General features: G+C 41.8%; 1 protein-coding gene and 1 long non-coding RNA gene across 2 annotated transcripts; one reads left to right on the top strand and one right to left on the bottom strand.

The window, feature by feature from the left end:
• Positions 1-2,953: 2,953 nt before the first annotated feature.
• LOC118164137 lies at positions 2,954-23,796 on the top strand. Its single transcript, XR_004749354.1, has 3 exons — positions 2,954-3,095; positions 7,281-7,286; positions 23,786-23,796. It is a non-coding gene; the product is annotated as an uncharacterized LOC118164137 (long non-coding RNA).
• On the bottom strand, positions 5,024-14,457 carry SDE2 (SDE2 telomere maintenance homolog). Its single transcript, XM_035321435.1, has 7 exons — positions 14,298-14,457; positions 13,988-14,105; positions 11,829-11,940; positions 11,069-11,238; positions 10,251-10,362; positions 9,245-9,644; positions 5,024-6,261 (listed from the first exon to the last, which is right to left on the bottom strand). The coding sequence occupies exons 1-7, from the start codon at positions 14,406-14,408 to the stop codon at positions 6,040-6,042; spliced, it is 1,245 nt and encodes a 414-aa protein (XP_035177326.1). The 5' UTR covers positions 14,409-14,457; the 3' UTR covers positions 5,024-6,039.
• Positions 23,797-24,129: the final 333 nt, after the last annotated feature.

Here is a 24,129-nt window from a genome sequence, read left to right as displayed (position 1 = left end):
GGGAAGGGAAGGGAAGGGAAGGGAAGGGAAGGGAAGGGAAGGGGACCTATCGATCTCATCAAAACTTTTATTATGATGGAGACTTGGGCAGGACAGCAGCATGTTCCTATGGCAGGGACTTTCTCCATTTCCGCTACATTTTAGGAGAGAGAACCGAGGTTTCAAGCCCTACTAAACGTCCCTGCTAGCTGAGTCAAATTGCCCTGGCTAATCCTTCCACATTTTCACTCAAAGGCTGCCCTCCCATTTTCTTTTAAAATCTATGATAAGCTGCAGCTTCACCCTTCTGGTGAGACCTCATTTCCTCTCCATCTCTTTCTTTTTTTTCCCTTTGCGTTTCACAAACTCCTACAAAGAGTGTCTGACACTTGGCCTTTCAGGGCAGCCTCCTAATTGCTGGTGTAAGTAGAAAGTCAAATTCCCAATCCACATCCCAACAGAGGTGATAACCAGGGCAGCTCCTCTGGCTTGGCTGGGAACAGCTGGAGTCTGGGAAAGGGGGACCCAAGGCAAACAAACAGGGGAAGTGATAGGTTTTCAGGCTACTGTGTGATCCCTCAGAACTCTGATATTTTTAAAGACCCACCCAACAGTCTCAGCATCTCCTGGCTTTTGCATTGATTTAATGTGAAATTAATTCCAGTGCAAAGATGGGCAGCCAGGATCTGAATGCCTCTGTCCGTTCCTCCAGCAGGTGCAGCAGGAGAGCAGCGTGCCCACCGCCAGCACTTCTCTGCTGGGCTGCTTGGACCTGCACACAGCCACAAACAGGGTCTGCACCCCGGGACCTCTCCCCTGACACAGGCAGCAGCCATGGTTGTGCTCCACAGTACAAACATCAAATTTCATGTTAAAGGTACTCCTGATTTTTATTTGCCCGCTTTTTTCCTCCTTCTGATTCTCTCAGTTATCATAAATCTGCCCTTTTGAAAGTTCAGGTATGCATATTCCCTTTAAAAGTGTTTTCTGTTTGCTGAAAATTAATAATCAGGTTGTAATTGCTGTTTCTAAGGCAGCAGCCAACTTCCCACCCTATGGCTAGTGACTGTCATCCTTAGGAGGTCTCAGATAATTACCTTATGCTGAATACAGCGTCACACAGCGCATATGGCATCATCCATAACCACCAGAAATCCAGGGATGTTTTCAGTGAGTTGTGGAATACTTGCAGCAGATGTTTCACAAGTCAGCTGGAGCCTTATAAACACTGCTCTGCTTTCCAGACATCACAGGCAGCTGAGGAGTTTCTTGCTCCCTGTTGTACTCCCCCACAAAGCAGTCAGGGCTTACGGTCACTTATTTTTTTCAAAGGGCTGTGAGGGCTTCACCAGCACTGCCTGGAACAGGACACATCCTCCTCTGTTAGTCCACTGCCACCTACAGTAGCAAGTGTAAAAGCTGTCACACTCAGAAAAACAAGGAAATTACTGCATGCTCTGTGCATCCTTGCTACCAGTGCTAGCACAGTGACGTGCGTGTCAAAAACACTGCAGTAGCTTTTCAGTAACTCATCTGTGTTGCAGAAAACAGTAGCAGAAGAAAATAATAAGGGCCTTTTGACTGGAGGCAGTCAGCTGTTCCCATGTCCGCTGTTGGTCATCTTTGTAAGCTTCCATGAGTTATGTTTCTGTACCTCAGTTTAGAAAACAGACGTAATCAACCCTAATCTTACGGTGCTCTTGTGAATGTAAGCTCTTCAGGACTTCTTGCACTGCTGAGGTATCCCAAGATGGAAATTATTTGTGGAAATCAAAAACATCATTAAGTGAAATTAGGTGGTTTTATGTGATGTTTGATTCTCTAAAGCTTTTTCTTCTGGGCTAAGAGGGATAAAAATACCATTTTTCACTTAGCAGTGTGTCATTCATGTCACAGAAAAAAAAGGCAGAAAAACATGACAAGTTTAGCAACAAATACTCCTGTTTGGCAACACTGGGTGATCCAGAGAGTTGTGTTTTGAAACTGAAGCTCTGAGTGATCAGCAGACCAAAGCGTTGCTTAACAGCAGCACAGAATGAGACATTATGTTCTAATTCTGAACTTGTCAGCCAGAAGCAAATTCTTAGCAAACCCGAGTATTTCACATGGCTAATGATTTGCCCTGTTCCTTGCTATTTTTTTGTGCATTATATGCATGCAGATTTCCTTCCAGGGCATACATGGATCTGTATTCAGTGAGTAAAAGCTCTTCCACAGGTTTATGCCACTGTTTACTCTAATTCTACCACCAGTCAGTAACTCTGAAATACAAGAGAAACCCAAGACAGTGCTCTAGCTCTTTTAGAAGATTTATTTTTTAAAAAAGCCAAGTAAAACACTTCAGAAGAATTCTTCAAGACACACTTCTTGCTTGTTGAAGTGTTTGCACAGGAGCACAAACCCTTTATTTGGACAGATGTTCACAGTCTTGATGTGGTTACAACCAGAAACATTTTTTGAAATCCCAAGTTGCGTTACTCATTGGAAAAATAAAGATAAAAGCAGGAGTACCGTACACTCTGCATTATCCTCTGGTCCTGCACTAGAAAAGATCACCTTTACTGTGAGGCCATTCTGTACTATATGAAACAACCCATTATACATTGGAATGGCTTTAATTTATATATAATTAGTAGCTGCTGAATTCTTTCTTCTGTTGTCCAAATACTTCAGAAAGCTTCAAGCACTTGTTTCTGTTCTGTTGAAGAATCAATCTGAGTCTTGTCTGTAATCCAGCTCTTTTCTGAAGGATACCCTATCCTCACATGGAAGTGAAGCACTGCCATGTACGACACTCTAGATGTAGTATTGCTCAAGACTAACCTCGTAGGCAGACATACTCCGGAACAAGTGCTTGTTCCTGTTTAGCTCAGCAGGATCTAAACAATTACAGAATAAATGTGCCTAAGCACTGAGCTGGTTCGAGGTACACATAAGCCATTATCCTAACAACATAGAGAGAGGTAAGGTAATTCTTCTGATTCTGGCACTACTGAAGATAATTTAACAAGTGCTTGGCACTACTGCTGGTTTAAGATACTCCAGTTTTTCTGTTGACCACTGTTTCTTCCCTACCCTATACAATGGGGCTCCTTTAGTTATGCTGGCACAAATTTGTTAAGAGCCCCATTATGGGAACAGACTTGTTAAGAGCCCTATTACGGGAACAGATCCCTATGCCCTATTAGGGAACAGATTTGTTACAACAAGGAACCCACAACAAGAAATGCAAGTGGATGATAGTGCATAGGACAGGCTTAGAAGTGGCTGAGTCACTACAACCGAAGCAAAAGTGCAATTGCAGCAAGGGGAAGTAAGTTAGGCAAGTGCTGTTACCAACACGCATCATTAAATTGGCCTGTTCCAGTTTGGCCCACGCTATCCCTTGCTGTACTACAGAGCAGCTCCAGCACGTTCACATGGCACTCCTGACACACCGTATGTATGTGCTTTAATGAGAAGAGCAGTAAGCAGACTGATGGCTTGCCACCCAGCTGGGACTGCTGCTGATGTAAAATATTCTTGCTTGACATATTCACGACAACCAAACTTCACTATGTTGAGGTGACCTTCTAGGTATCCTCTACTCCTGTTCCTAATGAAACATACTCAGTAAAACAAACCTTTCTAACCAGGATCCATCCCTTGTCCTGTAACAACCCCCATGAGATATGATTTGCAGTCTTAATGTCTTTTTTTTTTTTTTTTGTAGTTTTCCAACACTCCCTTACAGATTGAAGTGTCAGATGTGTCAAGTGCTTTATTGCCACAAGCATGAACTTACCTGCCATATCATTTGCTGCATGTAAATCACTGCTCATCAAATAAACCAAATTATACTACTGATAAGCTGCAAGATGGCAAGTTCACTACTTTTGGATCACATGTGTAGGTAAGCAGAGAACAGCTTAAACACACTTCAGCAGTTTAGCCCTCAATTGCCTTAATTTGCGTTTTCGGAACACTACATCGAGTAGATCCATGAGGGCTGGATTTGTGCATGATGGTATTACCATCACTGCAAATACCTGCCTATCCGTTCCATACTCAGTTGAAAGACCCAAAAGGGCACCAAGGGCTTGTATGTAATATCTAGTACTTTTACAGGATGTTTCATTTAAATGCACCAAATATGGTTCCAACCAGCAAGTAGACTCAAACCCATTTTACAAGTAAGACAAAACAAAGCACAGGAAGTGTTTTTGACTTGCCTGCCAGCTGCTGCGTTAGAAATAAATCCTGCACTTCCCAGTTTCCACACCTTTCCTCAGTATGACTCGGCACCATCTGCTATGGACTGGAATATATGCAGGAGAACAGAAGACGTGTCTGCCAGGTGAATTGAGGACGCTTTCTCACACCCAGGCTGTCCCTGACCCTCAGCGACACCTGGAGGAATGTTGGCACCAGGACTTGCTCCCTCATAAACTTCAGGTAGATACATCTCCAGAGCAGGAAACCCTCCATCTTCATTTTCTAACCAAGAAAGATCAAGAGGGGAATGCTGGTTTTGGTTTGGCCAGATGCCAGAGACTTTGTCAGGAGATTGTGTGTGACCAGAAGCGACCAGCAGATCTAGCAAGGATCTACTTCTGACTTCAACACCATTCACTGGAGTGGCAAGTCACAGGACAGGTCCCATCAGTGACTGAATATAAACTGCCAGATTAATCAGTACGTTGGAGCAGCTGTATGAACACAACCGCTTTAGCAGCTCACTTGTACAGTCTGTCAAGAAAAAAACCTTTGAGCTTTAACACCCCTTTTCAATCCCAAGCTAACTTCCAAGCATAAACAAAACAAATTCTGAGAACAAAGGTTGTAAGATTGAAAAACAATGTCACTGCCAACTGAAGTATTAGATAAGCACTGCTCATATTTGAGACATAAAATACCACAAGTGAACTGATTCCCTAGCATTTGAAACTCATTTCCTGAGAGTGTTGCAGTTCAAAAAAATACTTTTTGAGCCAAACTTTAAACAGACAGACTGCTGGTAGATGTCAGAAAAGGAGGAACGTAATTTTCTTTTTTTTTCTGGTCATTTTTCAGGTCTCTCCCAGAAAATCTGATAGGTAGATCATGACCATAATATTCCCCGGTATATAGTGGTAAAATCTGAGGCACCAAACTGAACGCTACTTAAAAGCTTCTGAAACAAAGGAAGTGGCAGCTGCACACACAGTCATGAAAATGTGCTGCCCTTCCAGCAAGGGTCCATAGCACCTCCCAGGGTAAATCCAGCACTAAGGTTACAGACACTATTCCAGGATAAAGCACCACTGCTGCAGATATTCAAGTCCTTGAGAGACTATTCCATTGTTTTTACCATTGGAAAAAAAAAACAAAACACTGTTCTAAATTTCCCATTCAGGTTCAGATGATCACTCAGTATCTTACCAACCTTCAGCAAGCAACAAATGTAATTTATTATTTTCAGCTTCTTAAGGATGCAAGTCTTTTTCCTCACTCAGATACTTTTCAAGAACAAAAGCAGTGTATTCGTTTATTTATCTAGTTCTTATAAAAGAAATATTTATACCAATAACTGGTATCATATTAATACCTGACATCTCACAAATTCACAGAACAGTATTTATTTATACTGACCTTATCCATATAAAAATGTTCTTTTTATATAAAGAAACTTCAGCTTTTAAGCCTAGATAGTAAGTTTGATGTTTATCTTTTGACAGTTGTAACTGTGCTATCTTGAATACATACAAAAGGAGAATCAAAATAAAGCTAAGAAAGGATTGATATTCCTTAAAATAAGAGATGGTGTCATAGAATCATCAAATTCAATATATTCAAGTTAGTTCTTCCCATCTGCAGAGATTCTGTTACATTAAGACTTGTTATAACCATTTGTAAAGGATACCATATCACTCCTTTATACTGAGCACAAAGCTAACTCACTATTTAGCAACTTACTCTGTGTTATGTTAGCTAAACTTCATTAAAAACAGAAACTATCTGATGACAACAAAGAATTCTACGTGGCAGTACAGAATGGAAATAGAATAGGAAAACTTACAAAATACACAGACACAAAATATTTCAAACTTTTGCTTTTTTCCCTTTAGGTGGCTTTGCAAATAAGGAAGGATTGATCTGGTCTCTAGTGAGACCCCTCACTGAAAAAAGCCTTGCTGCTCTTTCCTGTAAAGTGCCTCCACATTTCAGTCCTAAAGCCATCAATTCCATCTTCAGTTTATCTAATCCCAGCACTTCCATTTCAGCAGCAGAGTTGAATGCGAATAGGTCTATTGGTTCCGCCTCCTGCAAAGAGAAAAACATCCGACATGACAATTATTTTCTTCCTGATGGAGGGAGGGGGGCAAGTATAGACAAAATGCTTGATTTTACGGAAGAACTTAAACTGGGATTATCTCAAAGGCTTAATTACTTTACTTAATGAAGTTGATCTATATCTCCATATATATTAGGCTGGATATTATTAGCAGTATCTATTTTATCCAGGCCAAGTGTTACTGCATCATGTACAAGCAAATTTAAGCTAGCTAGCAGCCTGGCCTTAAAACATGCCCATCTGAGCAGAGATGACACACCCAAGAGCAGGGTGAATGCCCAGGTGGGCTTCATACCCAGTGTCCAGCTGTGCTGCTACAACTCTTCTCCTTGCAGTGCCTCTGCTAGCTAGCTAAAGGCTTGCTCTAACATGTCTAGACAAGCTCCAGACAAGCTTAGTCTTGCAACGTACACAGGCTCCAAGACAGAAGCACTAGCCATTTTAAATAAGCGTAGGTGCTATTTTTTTTAATTACTCCACTATAATTAACACATTCTACTTGCAATAGCAGAATGAAAAAAAAAAAAATAAGTGGCGGTATGTAATCCTTTTCCCCAGGAGACAGAATAGATGACACTGTTTTTATTCCGAAGGAAATTAAGTACTCCCCCCCCAAAAAATGAACTAAAAACAACAGCCCATCATCTCATCTAGCAGGTCCATAGCTTAACCTGCCTTCCAGGGTCACAACAAAGCCATCAGTCCTTTCCTAAGGACATGCTGAATACAACAATATGCTCCTATCAGTAGTAGGAAGGGGGATGAACAATTATTCTAATGCAGTTACAATCTAGTTATAGAAATAGATACAAATAAGATTAACAAAATAAAGCTCATTTTGACACATTAAAAGTTATGAAAGTTTAATCCTAAAAGAAAATTGGTATATTCACAGGAGAGTTCCGTGTGCAAGAGACCCCTGCATATTGTCTAGGCCAAGGACACTGGATTACCAGCATAGTAAAGTTACCAGCAGCAGGTTACCCAGGGTTTTGTCCACAGAAGAATACTGACAAGGACTCTACAAAAGTGGGAATTTACTAACACAAAAGAAAATCAACCCCACCTCGTTCGGTATTTAAAGGAGCTATTAGTCTTGGGGTAAGTATAACACTGGAGGTATCAAAAGGGACTTCAGAGCAAGAAGCATCAGCGGTGAGACTACTCAGTTATGAGCTCAACAAAAACAGCACTAGCAGAATCAGAACCTTTGTCCTGCTAACCACACAAAAAAGACTGGTAGCCTCATTATTCTAGTCCTACTTAAAAACAGAAAACACACAAAAAAACATCAAGGACTATTATAAAAATATTTCCACCTGCAATAACAATCTGCCACTGGTGGAGTTTCCTGTTCTAAGAATAGACAGCCGCACAAATACTAAGCAAAAGGTAAACAGTGGAGAATGGTAAACATCCATTTTAAAATGTTGCTGCTTTAATAGCACAATAGATGATCAAGTTCTAGTTTATCAGATTATAGCCCTGATCTTTTTTTCCCCATTTAACTGTATTAAACCTTTACTTATCAGAATTCAGCCATTGGCAATGGCAGAATTAATGGGAGGCTTTCTGCTCTAGGTGAACAAAGGCAGAAAATTCAAGCAACTCTTCTAGCCTGAAAAAAATATTTGAATCATCATTTCCCTCTCCAACCCCACCCAGCCCCGCCCCCTCCAAATGTTAGTGTTATACAAGGGACAATGAAGCACAAACATTGGCAACTTTTACTGCCAAATGTTAGTTGGGCTTTTATCAATTCAGTGGGAAAAGCTGCACTCCCTTCTGGTTGAAAGACCGATTCAAAGCCTCTGCAGCGAAAGAATCCCTGTCATCCTCCTGCCTATCACCAGAGAAAGAACCTCATGGTCAGCACTGCTCCTGATCCAGCTGAGGGTGCTCTGACACCAACCCAAACTACCAGCAGGGATAATGGTATAGCAACAGTATAGAAGTGCTTCTATCACTGATACACCAAACGATCAATTTTAAAACCATTCTTCCACCAGCCATTGCAAATTCAGGCAAAGCCTATCACCTACATTAATGTTTCTTGTCTAGTAAAAGGAGCTGCTGCTTTCAGACTTTCACTGGTCAAATGAAAACTGAAATTTGCAGCAGACCAGGGTTCTGTGTGAGCTAGACTCAAGTCTTTTATAAATCAAATATTAAGAAACTCTGATCAGCTGATTGGTTTAGGGAACATCTACATGCAACAACTTCTAATTTTAAAATTGTGGTCCCTTATAAACATTAAGACCAAATTATAAGTAAGATTAGTCAAGTTGGAGAGTGGTAATGTCTTAAGTAGCATTGGTAAGAGTCTTTCATCCTACAGAATGGCTTTATTTTCCTCTGCCTCCTGCATCAATAAGGAATTCTGGATCCAGAGTTTATGTGGAAGGAGAAAAAACAAACAGCCAAAAAAAAAACTACCACAAGGGAAACGCAAATTTTGAGAAAGACAACACTACACAGCCAAGGGCAACTACATCTTAGTAGAAACTCTAGAATATTAAAAATCTTAATTTAATGAAGTTTTGCCTTGACCCACTCTACTTATGATCTCTCAAGACCGCTACTTGACTACAATTCAACTTTCTGCATGTGGAGCTAGTGGTTATCAGTGAAGAGACTGTCAGCTAAGAGTCTTATTTGGCTACAGTTGACATTATCTTCCACATTCCCTTCTCGTAAGTAGTAGAAGGCCACATCTCCAGTCAAGCAGTTTTTCCTTTCTAACCTTGGGATTTTTTCTGCTCTGAATCAAACGCTGAAGATTCTATTAGCTTCTTAGGAGGACAATTATTCTAACTCAAGCATTATCAAATGCATTAAATTCAAATGATACAGATCCTTTCCCCTTCCCTTTGTGAATCACAGAAAAAAAGTGATCAAGTAAAAGCAACTGAAGAAAGAGACATAGTATGTTTTGTGCTGTTCCATACTTACTGTGCTCTGTGACTGGTCCATTTCCTGCACTTCAGAAGAAACATTTTCTTGCACCTCTTCTTTCACGGCTTGGGTTACTTCATTGTTTTCCTGGGCCTCTTCCTTCTGGGGCTCTGTCATTTTGCTATTTTCATCAGCTGGAATTTCAGCTTGCCCATCTTTGTGCATCTCCCTTTGCAGGTCTCCTCCACTAACGTCTGGCTGCTCCGGTGCCTTCTCAGTAACTGGACTATGTTCTGCTGAATCCTCAGGGCTGTTTGAACATTTGTTTGAATTTCCAGCATTTTCACTGTATCCGCTGCCTGATGGACAACTTTCATCAGATGCATGAGGGGAATCATTTTCACTGTCATTGTCAGAATCTGAACTGTCAGTATCATCCAATCCTTCCAATCCCAGCCTGCAACAAGCAGTACATAAAAAAAGGTAAATTTTAGATAAATATTTGTTAATTCTAACCTTTTTCTTTATAAAACTTGCTTCAAAGAGATGCACTGAACTACTCTAGCATGTATTTAGGATAGTTTAGTAAGACAAAGAGCTGCTAATATCAATATCCCCCAAGAAAAGGTGTGTATCTTAACAGCAATCCCAATACAAAAGTGTGTGCTACCTATTGCTACTCCAAGCACCCCTGGAGAATCACTACGCCTTCTCTTCCATGTTACATGAGGAAAAAATAGCTGTTGTGGCTTGGGTTGTTTGTTTGGTTTTGGTTGGTTCATTTTAAATTGAATTCATTAATGGAAAAAAATGGAAGATGTGTTAGTAGAACATAACCATATTAAACAGGGCAGAAAAAAAGGATGCCTACTTTTGTAAGTAAAGTTTGCTCCTGCTGGGACATATAACTGTATGAAACCATCAACATTCACTTAGAGTTCTCCCATTTAACCAGTTCCATTTACTAAGTGCTATTTAAGTCTACTTCCTGGATGAGATGTTGTTTGCTCACATTTATCAAATTTTCATTAAGTTCAAAGTTTTATGGAGTCATAGTACTTACAAAAAGCACTGTTTCTTTCCATATTTTGTTCCATTCTTTCCAGATTCACCTGGACGCTTCCGACTATTGCCACTTCCCGGTGACACTACTTTGCTTGAAGTGGCCTGCAATCCTACAAAAGGAAGTCAAAGTCTACTTCACTGGTACACAATTCATGAATAGAATTTACAACGTGCCTCTTTTATTTCAGATGCAATATAAAACACTAACTGAAAATAAGCACTATCAGTGCACGTTTATGGAAATTCAAAGCTTCAAACTCAGCAGCAGCAAGTTTTCTTATCCCACTTTGCTAAGACAGAGTTAATCTTAAAATTGGATTCCTGATGTGTACCTCCCATTCAGCCTCAAGTTTCGTTATCGAGCTGCCAGCAAGGGAACAACCAGTGGATAAATAAAATAACTACAGAGAACAGTAAATGAAACAAGGTATTTTGTAGTTGTATTCCATCTCTGGTTTTCACATAAGACTTGATCATGTATTGTCATTTTACTGAAAATGATTACATAATTCTTATTGATGAAATACCAACGCTACCTTCACAGAATTTTCATGTTATTGTGAGATGACACTGCAGCACAGTAAGATAAAGTATCGCTAGAATCTGTACTATGCTGTTCAATGCAATTTAAGAAAAGCAGTAGCCAAAGAGGAAAAATTAATTCAACAACTTTTACTGGAATTTAAAATGTAACTTAATTGAAAGAGTTAGTCAGCATTTTTTTCCTTTCTTTAATTTTCACACTGGGCTGCGGTCATAGGGGCTTTTAATTTGCTTTGTGCTTTGAGGAGATAAAGTGAAGCTAAACTGCAATACCTTTAAGGACTGAATCTTCTAGCCGCTCAGCCATTTCATGACACTGCTGCTGGTAGTCTGGATTTATAAAGTAGTGCTTTGGCTCTGCAAGTTTCCGCTGCAGCCTTTCCAAGCGCCTTTGCTCTTTTTCTGCTTCCCGTTCTGCTTGCTGCTTCACCCACTCAGCCATCCTGTAGATTACAGAGCCATGAAAATGAGAGCATTTCCGATATTTCATGTAATATTACTTCGTTACTTTGCAATTACCAAATGCTGAAGAACAAAACCATTCATGGGAATTACTGAAGGAATATATAGGAAGTCTGCTAAAACAAAGAGAATAAAGTTTATTCTGGATGCCAGAAATAGCAGGAAGGTCAACTTTCCCCAATAACATGGCCTTGCAGCTTCAGACAGAAGAACTGTGAGACTTTCAGATTAGAAATCTAAGGCGTGCAGATCAGTCTTCTCTCAAATAATGTCACCACAATCACCTCTACTTTTCAATAATGCATTAATGCCAAAAGAATGCTGTTGTCTTCCTGCTCTAGGTGCCCCTGCTTGAGCAGGGGGATGGGACCAGTTGACCTCCAGATGTCCCTTCTAACCTCAACCATTCTGTGATTCCGGTCTATCTGTGCTTACAGTTTCACTTTTAGTCCTTTTAGTATTCAAAATAAAAATTCAATGCTATAACAGCCCATCACATGACCTCTTTTGTTAACAGTGAATTATGCGGTCACTTTATTTTATAATGCTAGCTTCTAAGAAAATGCCTCACGCTTTTTCATGATTGACATCTCGAAGTCTCCTTCCACTGAGATCTCGGCAAGCCTCTCTATTTGTTGTCTTTTCAATCTGTGCACCAAGTGCTCGCAGCATAGATCCAAATCCTGAGGAAAAAAAGCAATCAAGAATTAGATAAACAGAAACAAACGGAGATGAGTTAGTGCAAAACAGAAGAATTAACTGCGGAAAAATAATATAGTGAGTTCAACACTTCTCCTTCCCTCAATGCTACTGAAATATGGGGTAAGTTGAAAATTACAACATGTTAGAAAAGTCACCAGGTGGCATTTTAGGAGACAGCCATAGCCGCTTTATCGAGATGATCACGATGGACATTGTTATGCTGGACAGCCCCCCAGAATAGATTTCTATATGCTCCTCAGCCACTACTCATAAGCACAACTGCTAACTTTTCTCAACGAGCCCCATCTTACGTTGTCTCAAGTTTGAGAAAGACTCTTTACAGCCTCAAAGAGACAACGTGGATTAATAAAATCCTTTAAGCATCTTGGAAGTACCAAGGACGGTTTTTCAATTAAAAGCTGAACACATCTGTACCATCAGTGCCTTCAAAGTACCTATAAGAAGTGTTGCAAATAACAACCAATCCAGATAGCCTACTGGATCATGAGGCAGAAAAAGTACTGCGTTCAGCTAATAAAACCAGTCACTGCCATTGGCGATGAGAATTTATGTAGCTCATTGAACATGCTATTGAATTTCACATTCTGAAGAGTAAGAACCTAGTTGTTACACCTAGCCAGGCATGCTCCCAAAAATCAACAGCAATGAATTTATTAATGTCACAAGTGCTGAACTAGACCTGATAATAGAATGCTCAGTCTTCTTATAAGATGATAAGCATGATCTCTAATTCTTTGAGATCATACAATAAGTCTTGGTATTTCTGCCCTGGGCTTGTATGCCTATTTTTAAATAGTCTTTTAAATTACAAAATCAAATCAAAAGGAACACTTGAGAAAGCAGACAAAATTGTCAAAGAGCAATTTTTAACCAGCCCCAACAGCACGTCAGTAACACAGAGCAAATCAGATAATGTGCATCCTGGGTCATCCCAGGGTAACTGAAACTGACAGACAATAGGTGAGGAAGATGGATGCTATACAACGAGCTTATAAAACATGCAACACTTCTAGGGCACTTAACCAACCAACACAATGGCTCATAAGCTAAAGCAGTAATATTTCTTTTCAGTTCTTTCTAAATCTACGAAGAAGGCAAAGCAAGCTGAGATGCAGTCTGATGCAAGGCTGCATGATTATTCAGCATTTTAGCTCAACGGCCAGAAAACTGCAAGAACTGGATTCAAAAAGCAAACATATATAGATTTCATTTACATTCAAATATAGTTTGCTAAACTTGTTTCACCCTTCATGTAAGATTTTAGGGAATGCCCACATTGTCAGTGGCTGCATGGTTGTGTGTGATTAACACATCATCTACAACAACGTTAAAATATTTTGACAATAGAAGCAGCCTGTTTTAGACTGAAATCTTTAGTTCTCAGGGTCTTATTTTTCCAAATAGAAAAAAAAAAACAGTTTGGTTATGTAACATATTCAAGCCACAGACGATTTGTAGCTGAAATACTTGCCGTAAGCAAAATTTAGGATCCTAAGAAGCCTTTTAAACACAATTTTGACCTTGAATTCACTCTGCGGCACCTTACAGATTTCTGATAGTAGAGCTAGGCTAACTAGGGATGCAAAACAGAACAGTGCCAGCAACAGTTGTTACAGAATCACAGAATCATTGAGGTTGGAAGAGACCTCCAAGATCACCGAGTCCAACCTCTGACCTAACACTAACAAGTCCTCCACTAAGCCATATCCCTAAGCTCTACATCTAAACGTCTTTTAAAGACCTCCAGGGATGGTGACTCCACCACTTCCCTGGGCAGCCCATTCCAGTGTCTAACAACCCTTTCGGTAAAGAAGTTCTTCCTAACATCCAACCTAAGGTAAACTCTCAGCTTTGGCTTTACCTCGTGGACAGCATCTGCATTACAAAATAACTGCTACAAGATTACGACTTCTGACATCAGTACTGTTTAAGGTATAAAATAAATAAATACATAAATAAAATTTAAAGCTAAGACGTGAATTAGTACGAAAACACAGAGCGACAAACCTCCTTTTCCACCACAAAGCCTCGGCTCCACGCTATAAACCACGCCATTCTGGAGAACATCGTCATCATTAGCCAGCCGCCCGTTGCACTTCACGTATAAACTGTCTTCGGGAATACGCTAAAAAACAACGCAATCATATCATCTGATCGGTTGAAAAACAAAATAACCTGGCGAAGTAAAAACGTTAAGGAACCACGGAACCGTAGGGGTTGGCAGGAACCTCCGCGGTGGCGCACGGAGCCGAAAACCGGGACCGGGACCGGGACCGGGACCGGGACCGGGACCGGCACCCCCCCCCCCCCCGCTCACCAGGCGCCGGGCGCAGTCCCGCAGGAGGCCGCGCACGAAGCCGCCGCCGGGGGGCAGCGGCAGCGGCCGCGCCCGGGAGCTCAGCGGCTCCCGCAGCAGCAGCGCCGCCATCTTGGCCCCGCGCCGCCAACCGCCGCGCCGCGCTGGCGTCACGGGCGCGCGGTCGGGTGACGTAAGAGGGCCCCCGCCCCGGCGAAGGGGGGGAGGGGAGGAGTGGTGCGGGGTGATAACGGGATGATGGGGGTGATGATGGGGGTGATGGGGATGGGGGTGATGATGGGGGTGATGATGGGGGTGATGGGGATGGGGGTGATGGGGATGGGGGTGATGGGGATGATGATGGGGATGATGATGATGGTGGTGATGATGGGGATGATGACGTAGGGTCTCTCTTCAGGTGGTTTAGCTGCGCTGCTAGTGACTCAGAACTATTTTGTAATTACTTTAGGAGGCTTCCTCGCTGCTGGGCTTCCATTTTTTCAGCTGCTGGAGGCTCGAACCTCGCCGAAGTCTACCCGCGTATGCTGTATTATAGCCTTCGGGGTCAATCCGACGTTTCAGCCCTTTCGGGGACTTTATTTATCGTTTTTATGTATGTGAGGTCCTTCGGAGAGTGTGTGCGTTTTTACCACTGGCTTATAGTGGTCAGTCTGTGGGAGTCTGCTTTTACCGTGAAAACTGTGAAATGTGACGACCTTGCCTGGGAGGGAATAGAAGCTCACAAACTGTGACCTGATATTTTGCTTTAGGAAATGGCTCTGAGAATGGTTCATCTGGAGTGTGCTGCGTAGACGAAATGCGCTGTCTGCCAGAGTACATGGCACAAGCAATCTTAAAAGCCGTTTCCGCCCCTTTTCTACGCTAGATAATTGTACCTTTCTAATTCAGATTGATAAGTGCAGGCTATGAGGTTCTAAAGGCTCTTTAAAGTGTGTCACGGTGCCTCTGTGAGAACATAATAGCAGGCCAAATACATACTTTCTCTAAACATGCTTGTCTGATTCGCCGCTTTGGTAGTGGTGGCAGCAGCCTGAGAATGAGAACATTCACCCCGCCCCAGGTAAGTGGGAGGTGGTTGTGCTGCCATCACCAGGCTCTGCCACCACATCAGCTGCTGCTTGTGTTCTGCTCACCACAAGTGTGGCAAAATACTGACAGTGTGGTAAGTACAAGAAACGTGCAGCCGTTGGGTGTCCAATCAAAGGCGGTGCAAATTGCAGGTAAGGAGCTGCAGGACGATGGACTTATTTGTCCTGCTCACTCCTACGTGCATTTTAGTGTATCGTTTGGGAAGAGGCCTCAAACTCTGAAACCTGGGGCTGATTCAGTAGCATAGTTACATAAAATGCTTTTAAATCAGGATGAAAGTTGAGCTCTTTGTGACATGCAGTAGCTGCCCATAAGCAGGGGGTTCGAAGAGTGGTTAGCAGAAGGTGCACACCTGTATCTCCTCAGAAAGAGATGTGTACAATGGCACGATGGAGATCCAAGCAGTGTAACTATTGCATTCTTCAGTGGCTTTGAAATGCTTTCAATGTCTTCAATATAGCCATCTGGCGAGAGGGTATTTAAAGGTAGGTTACTCCTGCCTGCCTCTTGTAAGGACCGTCACAAACGCTAGCAGAAACAAGGTCAGCCTCGGCAGCCTCCTGCCTCTCTATTACTGCTAGGACACTGTCAGTCACTGAGAGCTGGGGCTTTTGTGTAGACACAGCCACACACAAATCTGGCCTGCGACCAAAGCCAGACATCAGATGGCTGGTACGGTATTTCCAAGGCAAGAAACGGCCCCTTAGTTTCGTGTAGCGGAATTATGATCACTGAGGCACGCAGCAGTGAAGCCTAAGCCCAAACGGTGGAAAATGGGAAGAGTCAGTGCGGTCTGAGCTTTGTGCGGTTGCTCCGCGCGGCCGGCAGCGAGCGGGGCGGATCACCCGGGCACGCCTGCCGCTTCAGCGGCCTTCCCGCCGGGGGAGGCTCGGCCCGGCTCCCGGGGCCGCCTCCGGAGGAGGGCCGGCGGAGCAGCAGCAGCCCCGGGCGCCTGGAAGGGTGCCGGGCCCGGCGGCTTATCTGGCGCCGGGCGGAGGTTTATCTGCCTGCCTCAGCTCTGGGCCCTGCAGGCCGTCCGTTAGGAAGCGAGATAGGCGGACATGTCGGGGCCCGGGGCGAATCGAAGGTCTTGAGCGGCGGCTGTGCTTTGAAAGGACGGGGCTGGTCCGCGCTCCCCGGCTGCTCTCGCCTGTGGGAGCGCGGCGCTGCTCGGCCGGGCCAGCAGAGGCTGTGTGGAGATGTGGCTCTGCTGCCAGGCAGCCCTGAGGGTGTGTGGGAAACAGGGAGGTGGCATGACCTGCGAGCCTGGACTTCACGTAAACAAATGAATAATAAATTAAGGGAATCTCCCCGTGGGATCGTCTTGACAAATTAACAAATCAAACCTGGCCCGCTCCTGCTTACACCGTGTTTGTTTTAGCCACAATGTTTTCACAAAGCGTTTTGACCCAGTCCAGACAACCCTTTGCTGTCTCACTCCCAAGAGCAGGTAGGTATTTCTGAATTATGTGCCATGTCGCAGTGCAACCCTTCCATCTGCTGGCCGTGTAGCCAGGAAAAGCTGTGGTAATTGTGTGCTGGATTTGGGCCCCAGTTCGGCCCACGTTGTATTTTAAGTCACATGGTGCTGTTTGTTTCATTTATAGTCATGTGCTTTATCTCTGGAATGCCATCTAATACTGAATTCTGCTAGATATTTTTTTTATTCATGTATCAGATTGAAACGTAATTGGCCATACATGAGTTATGCATGTCTATATATACACAGATGAGTAACTATTTTCTTAGATCTGCAGAGTTTCAGTTTGCATTCCAAGGGCATGATTCATTTCCTCCTCTGAAACTCCGGCTATTGGCACTGAGGGTGTGGAGCTTGCCAGTACAGGCCAAAGAATAGGCAGAGATATCCAGGAAAGAGCTGGGCCACAGGACTGTCCAGTAGATGTGCTGAATCAGTGTAATTCACAGGTCATTTGATGTGTCTTTTCTGAATATTTTATTCTACTCTTATGTCTGTGCTGATGACTTCCTGGAACTGGTAAGTGTTGGCTGAATTATAATTTCCCTGTGATGGCAGCTAAGGTACTCCTTGCAGGGAAAAAAGCACCAAAAAAAGGGTCTTGTTGCACCCTGAGAGACGGGATGTGTCAGCTGCAGCCAACTGTTGTTCACAGCCTGGGTACATGGATTTGGCCTGCAGATGCATGCTATAGCAGTAATGCACCTGTGAACTTGAACGCTGACGACAGTGGAGTCATAACATAAATCAGGCCCTTTATAGATCATACATTGTCACCTCATGGGTAATTTTGGTCTGTTAATGTCATACTGTCTGTGGTTCTGGGTGGCCATAGGTAGGTAACTGGCACAGATCCCTGCAACTAGTCAGGCTGTAAGTGAGTGACATCTAATAGATAGAAGAGTAGTTTTCTTTCAGCTTGGTCTGGCAGCAGCAATAGGTATTTAGTCCCTATTTGCATGATCTATGCAATGCCATTTAGCTAGTGCAACATTGATGTCAGTAGGAAAGCTGTGTGAGTGTTCATGTATCTCTTGTTCTTCATTACACTTCTATCCCTAGAACTCATCAAAAGCATGTTGCCTTGCTCCCCACAAAACAAGTCTATTATTTAGACTTGTTATTTATCTAGACTTAGTCAAAAAGGCTGTTACTGTAATTTCCACTTTGAAATGTATTTTATTAGAAATTTTATCCCCTTGATAAAACAACAATCAGTCTGTTACTGCATGGTGCTGTAGAGATAATTAATAAATCATGCCTAATGTTTTTCATTTAGAAGAGATTTTACAGACATAATTAATTAAAGTTGACACTGTTGTTACAGCATAGGTAAATATTCCAACTTTTAAATAGTGAAACTCAGGCAAACTGGTTACACTACTTTCGCAATTCAGTGTAAGGAAAATGGCTCAAATTTCAAATTTCATACTATTTTGACATAATTTTCAGAGATGAGAGCACCCATCCTTTTATTATTTTATTCTAGGAACTGTGCATGTGATGCCTGAGTTCCTGAGTGTGGTTCTATGGCCTACAACATGTAGTGTGTTGGACTATTTTCTGCTTAAAATCTATTACTACATTTGGCACGGAACAGAGGTTTTTTCAGCATTTAGTATCTAGAGCCATCAGATGTATAACCATCAAAATGCTATTCACTCATTCATTCTTCCTTACTGTTTGTTCCAGTATATTCTGTTTTAATAGTAGCAGCAGCACTTTACAGTAGCTAATAACGGCCTTGGTCAAGACCAGGATCGCATTATGCAAGAGTCTGCGCTGAGAGAAGGTGTAAGATGTTTATTGGCCCTTGACTTTTAATGTGCACAAAAACAAAGATGCCCATAGAAGGGAAGAACATAGAAGCAGTTGTTCACTGAGGAACCCAGACTGACGAAGTGTGGGTTAAAAGTTGCTCTGGTAAGAATTCAATGTTTCCCACTTTTAGAAGTGTTCCTATACATAGGAGGGAGAAGGGCTAAAAGGTATCACTTAAAATATCAAATGGATGTTTATGTTCCTTTTACAATATTGTGTGCGGAGATATTAACAAAAGTGAAACTGAAGTCACTTCAAGAATTTGAAATCATATCTTTTAAGAACGGATTTTCCATCTACTAGACAGTCCATCATATGCTGTAGTGTATGTGGAGACTGGCTCATCTGCATATATTTTCTCTTACATTTTAATGGTATCACAAAGTGTAAGTTGCAGATCATATATTTGCAAACCTTAAGCATGTTACACACATTTTTTCATGGGAGATCAGGATAGCATTAAAAGTAACTTGTGTGCATGTTCTCATGACGATAAATAAGATGCTGTATGACATGAGAGAACATTTTTTACTTCAGATACTGACATTGTACTGTTTGACAAAAATGTAATTAACCATAATTAATCTAAGTTGATATTTGCAAGTGCAGCTTCCTGCCAAATGTCAATAATCATCTGCTTCAGTTTCTGTGTCATCAGCACAATGGCTCGAGACAGCGTGTTATGATACCTGATACAGGGTTGGTAGCAGTTGGGGGAGAAATACAGATATTGCATTACTTATATTACCCCTTATTAGTGCAATAGCTTCTGTTGTGAATGTCTAGATAGCAATTTCCTAACAAGTCTGTGGTGAGTAACTATATTTTATTCTTACAGATTATGGTTGGTAATGATGGAGATACTTAGACGTAATCAAGATTTTAAAATAGCTGTTAAGCTGCTTTTGGCCATCACAGTACTCCCTTTGCTGTGTATCTTATCTTTGTCTCCATCCTATGCAAGGATGTCTAAACTTTCAGGGAAGAAATATGCACTGCTCTGCTTCTCAGGTAGTGAACCTGAGAAACTGAGGTCTGGTTTTGTCTGGCCATGAGTATCACCAGCACAGTCAGCATTGTTTGTGGTGGTGGTAATAATTTTAAGTTTGGCAGCAGTGGTTTGAGGTGAATTGGCTAATTAGACACCAGGGTAATATTGCAGAAGTTGATACTTCTCTGCTAATCAGAGTCTAGGATTTCTGTAACCTTGTGTTTACTCTTATTTGCTAGTCTCAGTGCTTAGATTTGGTCTGTCCTGATTAATTTTAACTGCATGCAGCTGGAGAATGATGAATGGGTTAGTTGTAATGTACAGTATATTTTATAGGAAAGCAATACCGAAAGTAGGTCTCTGCCTCTTCACTTTTGCTCTCCCCATAATGAAGCTAACCGCTTTTAATTATGGTCTGTAGAGATACTACGCTGAATTACTTACTCTCTGTGTAAGATCTGGATTCTAGTTTCTTAATTGGCATCTGAATGTTTAGCAGCTTTTTCAAAAGTCCAAAGTTAAGAGTGAGCGTACAAGATGAGATCAGTACTATGCACATGATATATCTGTAATGCATCAGACCTCTATGCCTTAAAGTTTTTAAGAAACATTAGAGATTGAACATTCACGTGCCCTTGCAATGTGAGCTTTCCATCCAGTTGTGACGCTGTTTGCAATAATATGAAGCTCCGAGAGCAAAAGGAATTGCACTTTTCTTGAAATGATCAGCTGAATGATAGGGAAAGAAAAGAGAGAGATTAGGTATCCTTATATGTCTTTCATCTGAGATGAAAGCTAATTTGAAAACGTTCCTTGCTAAAACTGAAGTTGTATTTCCTCTAGTTGGGAGGAGCTGCCAGCTTATATTACCACACCCACATCTGGTTGCTTTTGGTTTACCTGGGAATATTCTACAAAGGAAATGAATGCAGAAAAGGAGGACATCAGGGAAAAAAAAAAAAAAAAAAAAAAAAAAAAAAAAAAAAAAAAAAAAAAAAGGAAGACAGCTGTTTTTAAACAGATAAAAATTTAGAGTAGAGTGCCTCCAAAAAGCATACCCTCTTTTCAAGTTATGTTCAGCAGAGATAACAAGTGGTTAGCAGTTTGGTACTAAGCATGGCACACTGTGGGTTTTCATAAATCCAGCTTAAAGCAGATCACATTGTTGATTTGTTTGCTCCTTGATACAATGTCAAGTCAGGTCCTCAGCTACCATAAACTGTTAAAGCTCCACTGGCTTCAGGGAGAAGTGCTGTAACTTACGGATCCAGTCTGCAGTGTAGAGAGGCTTCATTCTTTGGACGCTGAGTCTGACACTGCTTCCTTTTGACTAGGTCATTACTGACCAGCTACATTCAGACAACGTTCTTGTAACAGTAATATTTATCTTCCTGTTTAGAGAACGTTCTGCTAGCTTAAAGAGGACTTGCAAGTGAATAATAATGGATGCAGTAGAACAATTTTGGGGGAAATGCTCATTTTTCTCTGTTATTTTTATACAATAAATTCAAGTTTGGAGCACACTGACTTTATAACACTACAGCTATGAGAAGCTTCTTGTTTGCTCGATATTTGAATGGTTTGCCATTTTGTTTATACAACATCTTTTCACACCCATACATGTGAAATTAAACTGTCATCAGTGAATTCTGGACTATTCTCTGGTATTTCATCTAATCCTCTCCAAAATAGAGGTAATTATGTCATTTATGAGGAATTTGTAATACAGCATAGTATGCCCCTTGAGGATTTTTCAGTCATATTTATGTGAGGCCTGGAAAAATCCTGTCCCCACATGGTTATACTCGAACATTAGTGACATGACAATGTTACAGCTGTGCATTTGTTCCTTTGCGTTCCTGCCTGGCTTGGGCTCTGGCCTAGGAGTGTTGTCAGTACCAGAGCATGTCAGACAGCTTGATTATCAAAGCAGTGCTATGAAGAAATTGTGCTAGCATGTAAAGTCACAGTCAGAAAGCCTTGTGGATGGTATTTGCTGGTTTGTTTGTTTGTTTCTGTTTTTGTTTTGTTTTTGTTTTTATTTTTTGGTCGTAGTTGTTGTCATTGTCATACTTCCCCACCCCACCCTCGTTGTTCTTTTGTACCAGGAAGTATCAGGAACGGTTTACCAGAAGCTGTCCTGCCCCTAGAGCCATGTCTCAGGCCTGCAGAAATAGGCATGGCACTGAAGTGTGTTCACTGCAGGGTTCGTGCAGGCAGCCCTCTAACTGCAAAGGCTCTTTACAAAGTGATGTTGTGGAGCTCATAACCAAGACTCTTAAATATTGCAAATGTGGGGTAGCTGATCTTCCTGGACCTCTGAGCCACATACCAAGATGTGGTACTGCTGGAGAGCCAGCTCATTCTTCAGTGAACCAAGGGAGAAGGGGACTGCCTGTTTTTGGCAGGTGGGAAATGACAGCAGCTCCCAGGAATGCTAGCTGTCCATTGTGGGTCAGGGCTAGGCTGAAGGGTGTAGCTTCACGATGTTACGGCATGTATAATGCCAATTTAAGTAGTATGGGACAAATTATTCCTTCACAGTGGGGATTTAGTGTTTGTATGTCCTCTCTGTTGGATGTAAGACACAGTGCTAGCATGGGAGCTGTGCTTGAAAACCTTGCCCAGAGGCTGGCAACCTTTCCTATAGTTGTTGCTGAGGCTCCAAGTGGTGCTTCTTCTCTGCCTTTGTCTTGAGATCCATACACAGCAGTCCATGTTAAACCCAGCTGATGTTCTCCATGTCAGTGGCCTGGATTGAGGCTTGCATTTTAACATCACTCATGCTTTCAGTAATAATGCCAGGACTTAGCAGACAAAAATTGTAGTCAGTCCTCACAGAACATAAGGTTTGCCAGGAACACACAGTGTTAGCACATGCTGAATGTGTTCATTCATATTTGCCTTGTGCTGCTTGTTTGTTTGTTTTGGTGGGTTTTGAACTGTTAAGGAACCATACTCATCTCCGCAAGCACAGCTGCCCAACATTTTCTTTAAAATTCAAAACTGAAAGATGAGATTTTGATGTTATCATCACCTGTCTGAAGGGATTTGGGGCTTATCAGCAACTGATTAAGATATACAAGTCACGTAGGAAGAATTGGTGCTGCCTGAGAAATCCTTCTTATACACCAAGGACCACTGAACTGCTTTAAAGCAACTGGGCCCCGTGAAGGTGGTCAGTGTGCTCAGGAGCCAGAAACTTCTATTTCTTGCTCTAACACATGCTTCTTCAGGGCATGAAGGCAGGTACATGGGCACATCTAAAGCTTTTTTTAAATGGCTTTTAATTGTGGTGCCCCAGTTTGGAAATGCAGTTAAAGGCATCCTAGGCTAGATTAAGTGCTTAATACCTGCAGATCCTTTTCTTCTCAGCTGGGATTGTAGGTACTCAACAATGTGTAGTAAGGACATGTTAGTTATTCTGGAGAGGGGTTGGATGTGATTTGTGTTGGATAAGTTTCTAGGCATTAGGAAACTTTACTGGACAGCACTAATAACAGCAACTGTGGTTTTCGCATTGGGATACCTTATGAGATGCAAATTTGCAAAGAGGAGGAGGAGACATGACCAAAATAATTTCAAAATGTGGCACAATACAGTGTAGTCTACAAAATGTGACTTACAAATACTGTTGGGAAAAATGGAAGCTTTAATTTCCTTAAATAAAAGGCAAACTGTTGTCCTCTAAGACTGAAAAGAACATAATTAATGTTCTTTCCTGTCATCTTAAAGTATACTATCTGCCACTCCATCTTTTATTTCCCTTTTCTGATGTCACTTGGGAGACTAGTTTTCCTTACACTATGTTTTCAGGTTTGGGAGTCCTTGTTAAGAAAGATGGGGGTATGGCAGAACACCTCACAACTGTGTTAGGGTCAGCCCTCAGAATAATAATTTCATTTCTGAGAGCCTTCCTCAGCTAACTCACAAGTTAGGCTTGTGAAGCATCTATGCCATCTCAAGACAGTGTTTTGCTCATCTGTTGTCACATAGAAGAAACAGACCTGTTTTGAAAGTAACCCGTCCACAGAATTACTGCCAAAAATTAGGATATTGGGCATCATACCTGATGTTTTCTTCTGCTGTTTGCTGTTGGAGCCCGAGTACTGCACTCTGTGCTGTTTGCATTCTACTAAAACATACCTGAGTTTGACTCTGACTGCTTTCCCCAGGGCCCTCATGAAGAAGAGATTCATACCTCACGAGATTGCCCCACTGAGCAAAGAAATGAAATAAATAATGTTAACTCTTTTAGTTCTGTCAAGTATAGTAGCTCACAGAAAGAGCTTTTAAAGGCAGTGTCAGCATGGACTAGATACCGCATCAGTGCAGAAAAAAATATATATATATCCTTTACAAGAACAGTGCTGCAAAATGAGGCCAATGTGAGCCTAATGGGTGGTAGAAAACAGTGAGCCTTTTTTTTTTTTTTTTTTTTTTTTTTTTTT

The sequence above is a fragment of the Oxyura jamaicensis genome, chromosome 3, assembly GCF_011077185.1.
Source record: "Oxyura jamaicensis isolate SHBP4307 breed ruddy duck chromosome 3, BPBGC_Ojam_1.0, whole genome shotgun sequence".
In the NCBI taxonomy this organism is placed as follows: domain Eukaryota; kingdom Metazoa; phylum Chordata; class Aves; order Anseriformes; family Anatidae; genus Oxyura; species Oxyura jamaicensis.
This window is presented reverse-complemented; position numbering and strand designations above follow the sequence as displayed.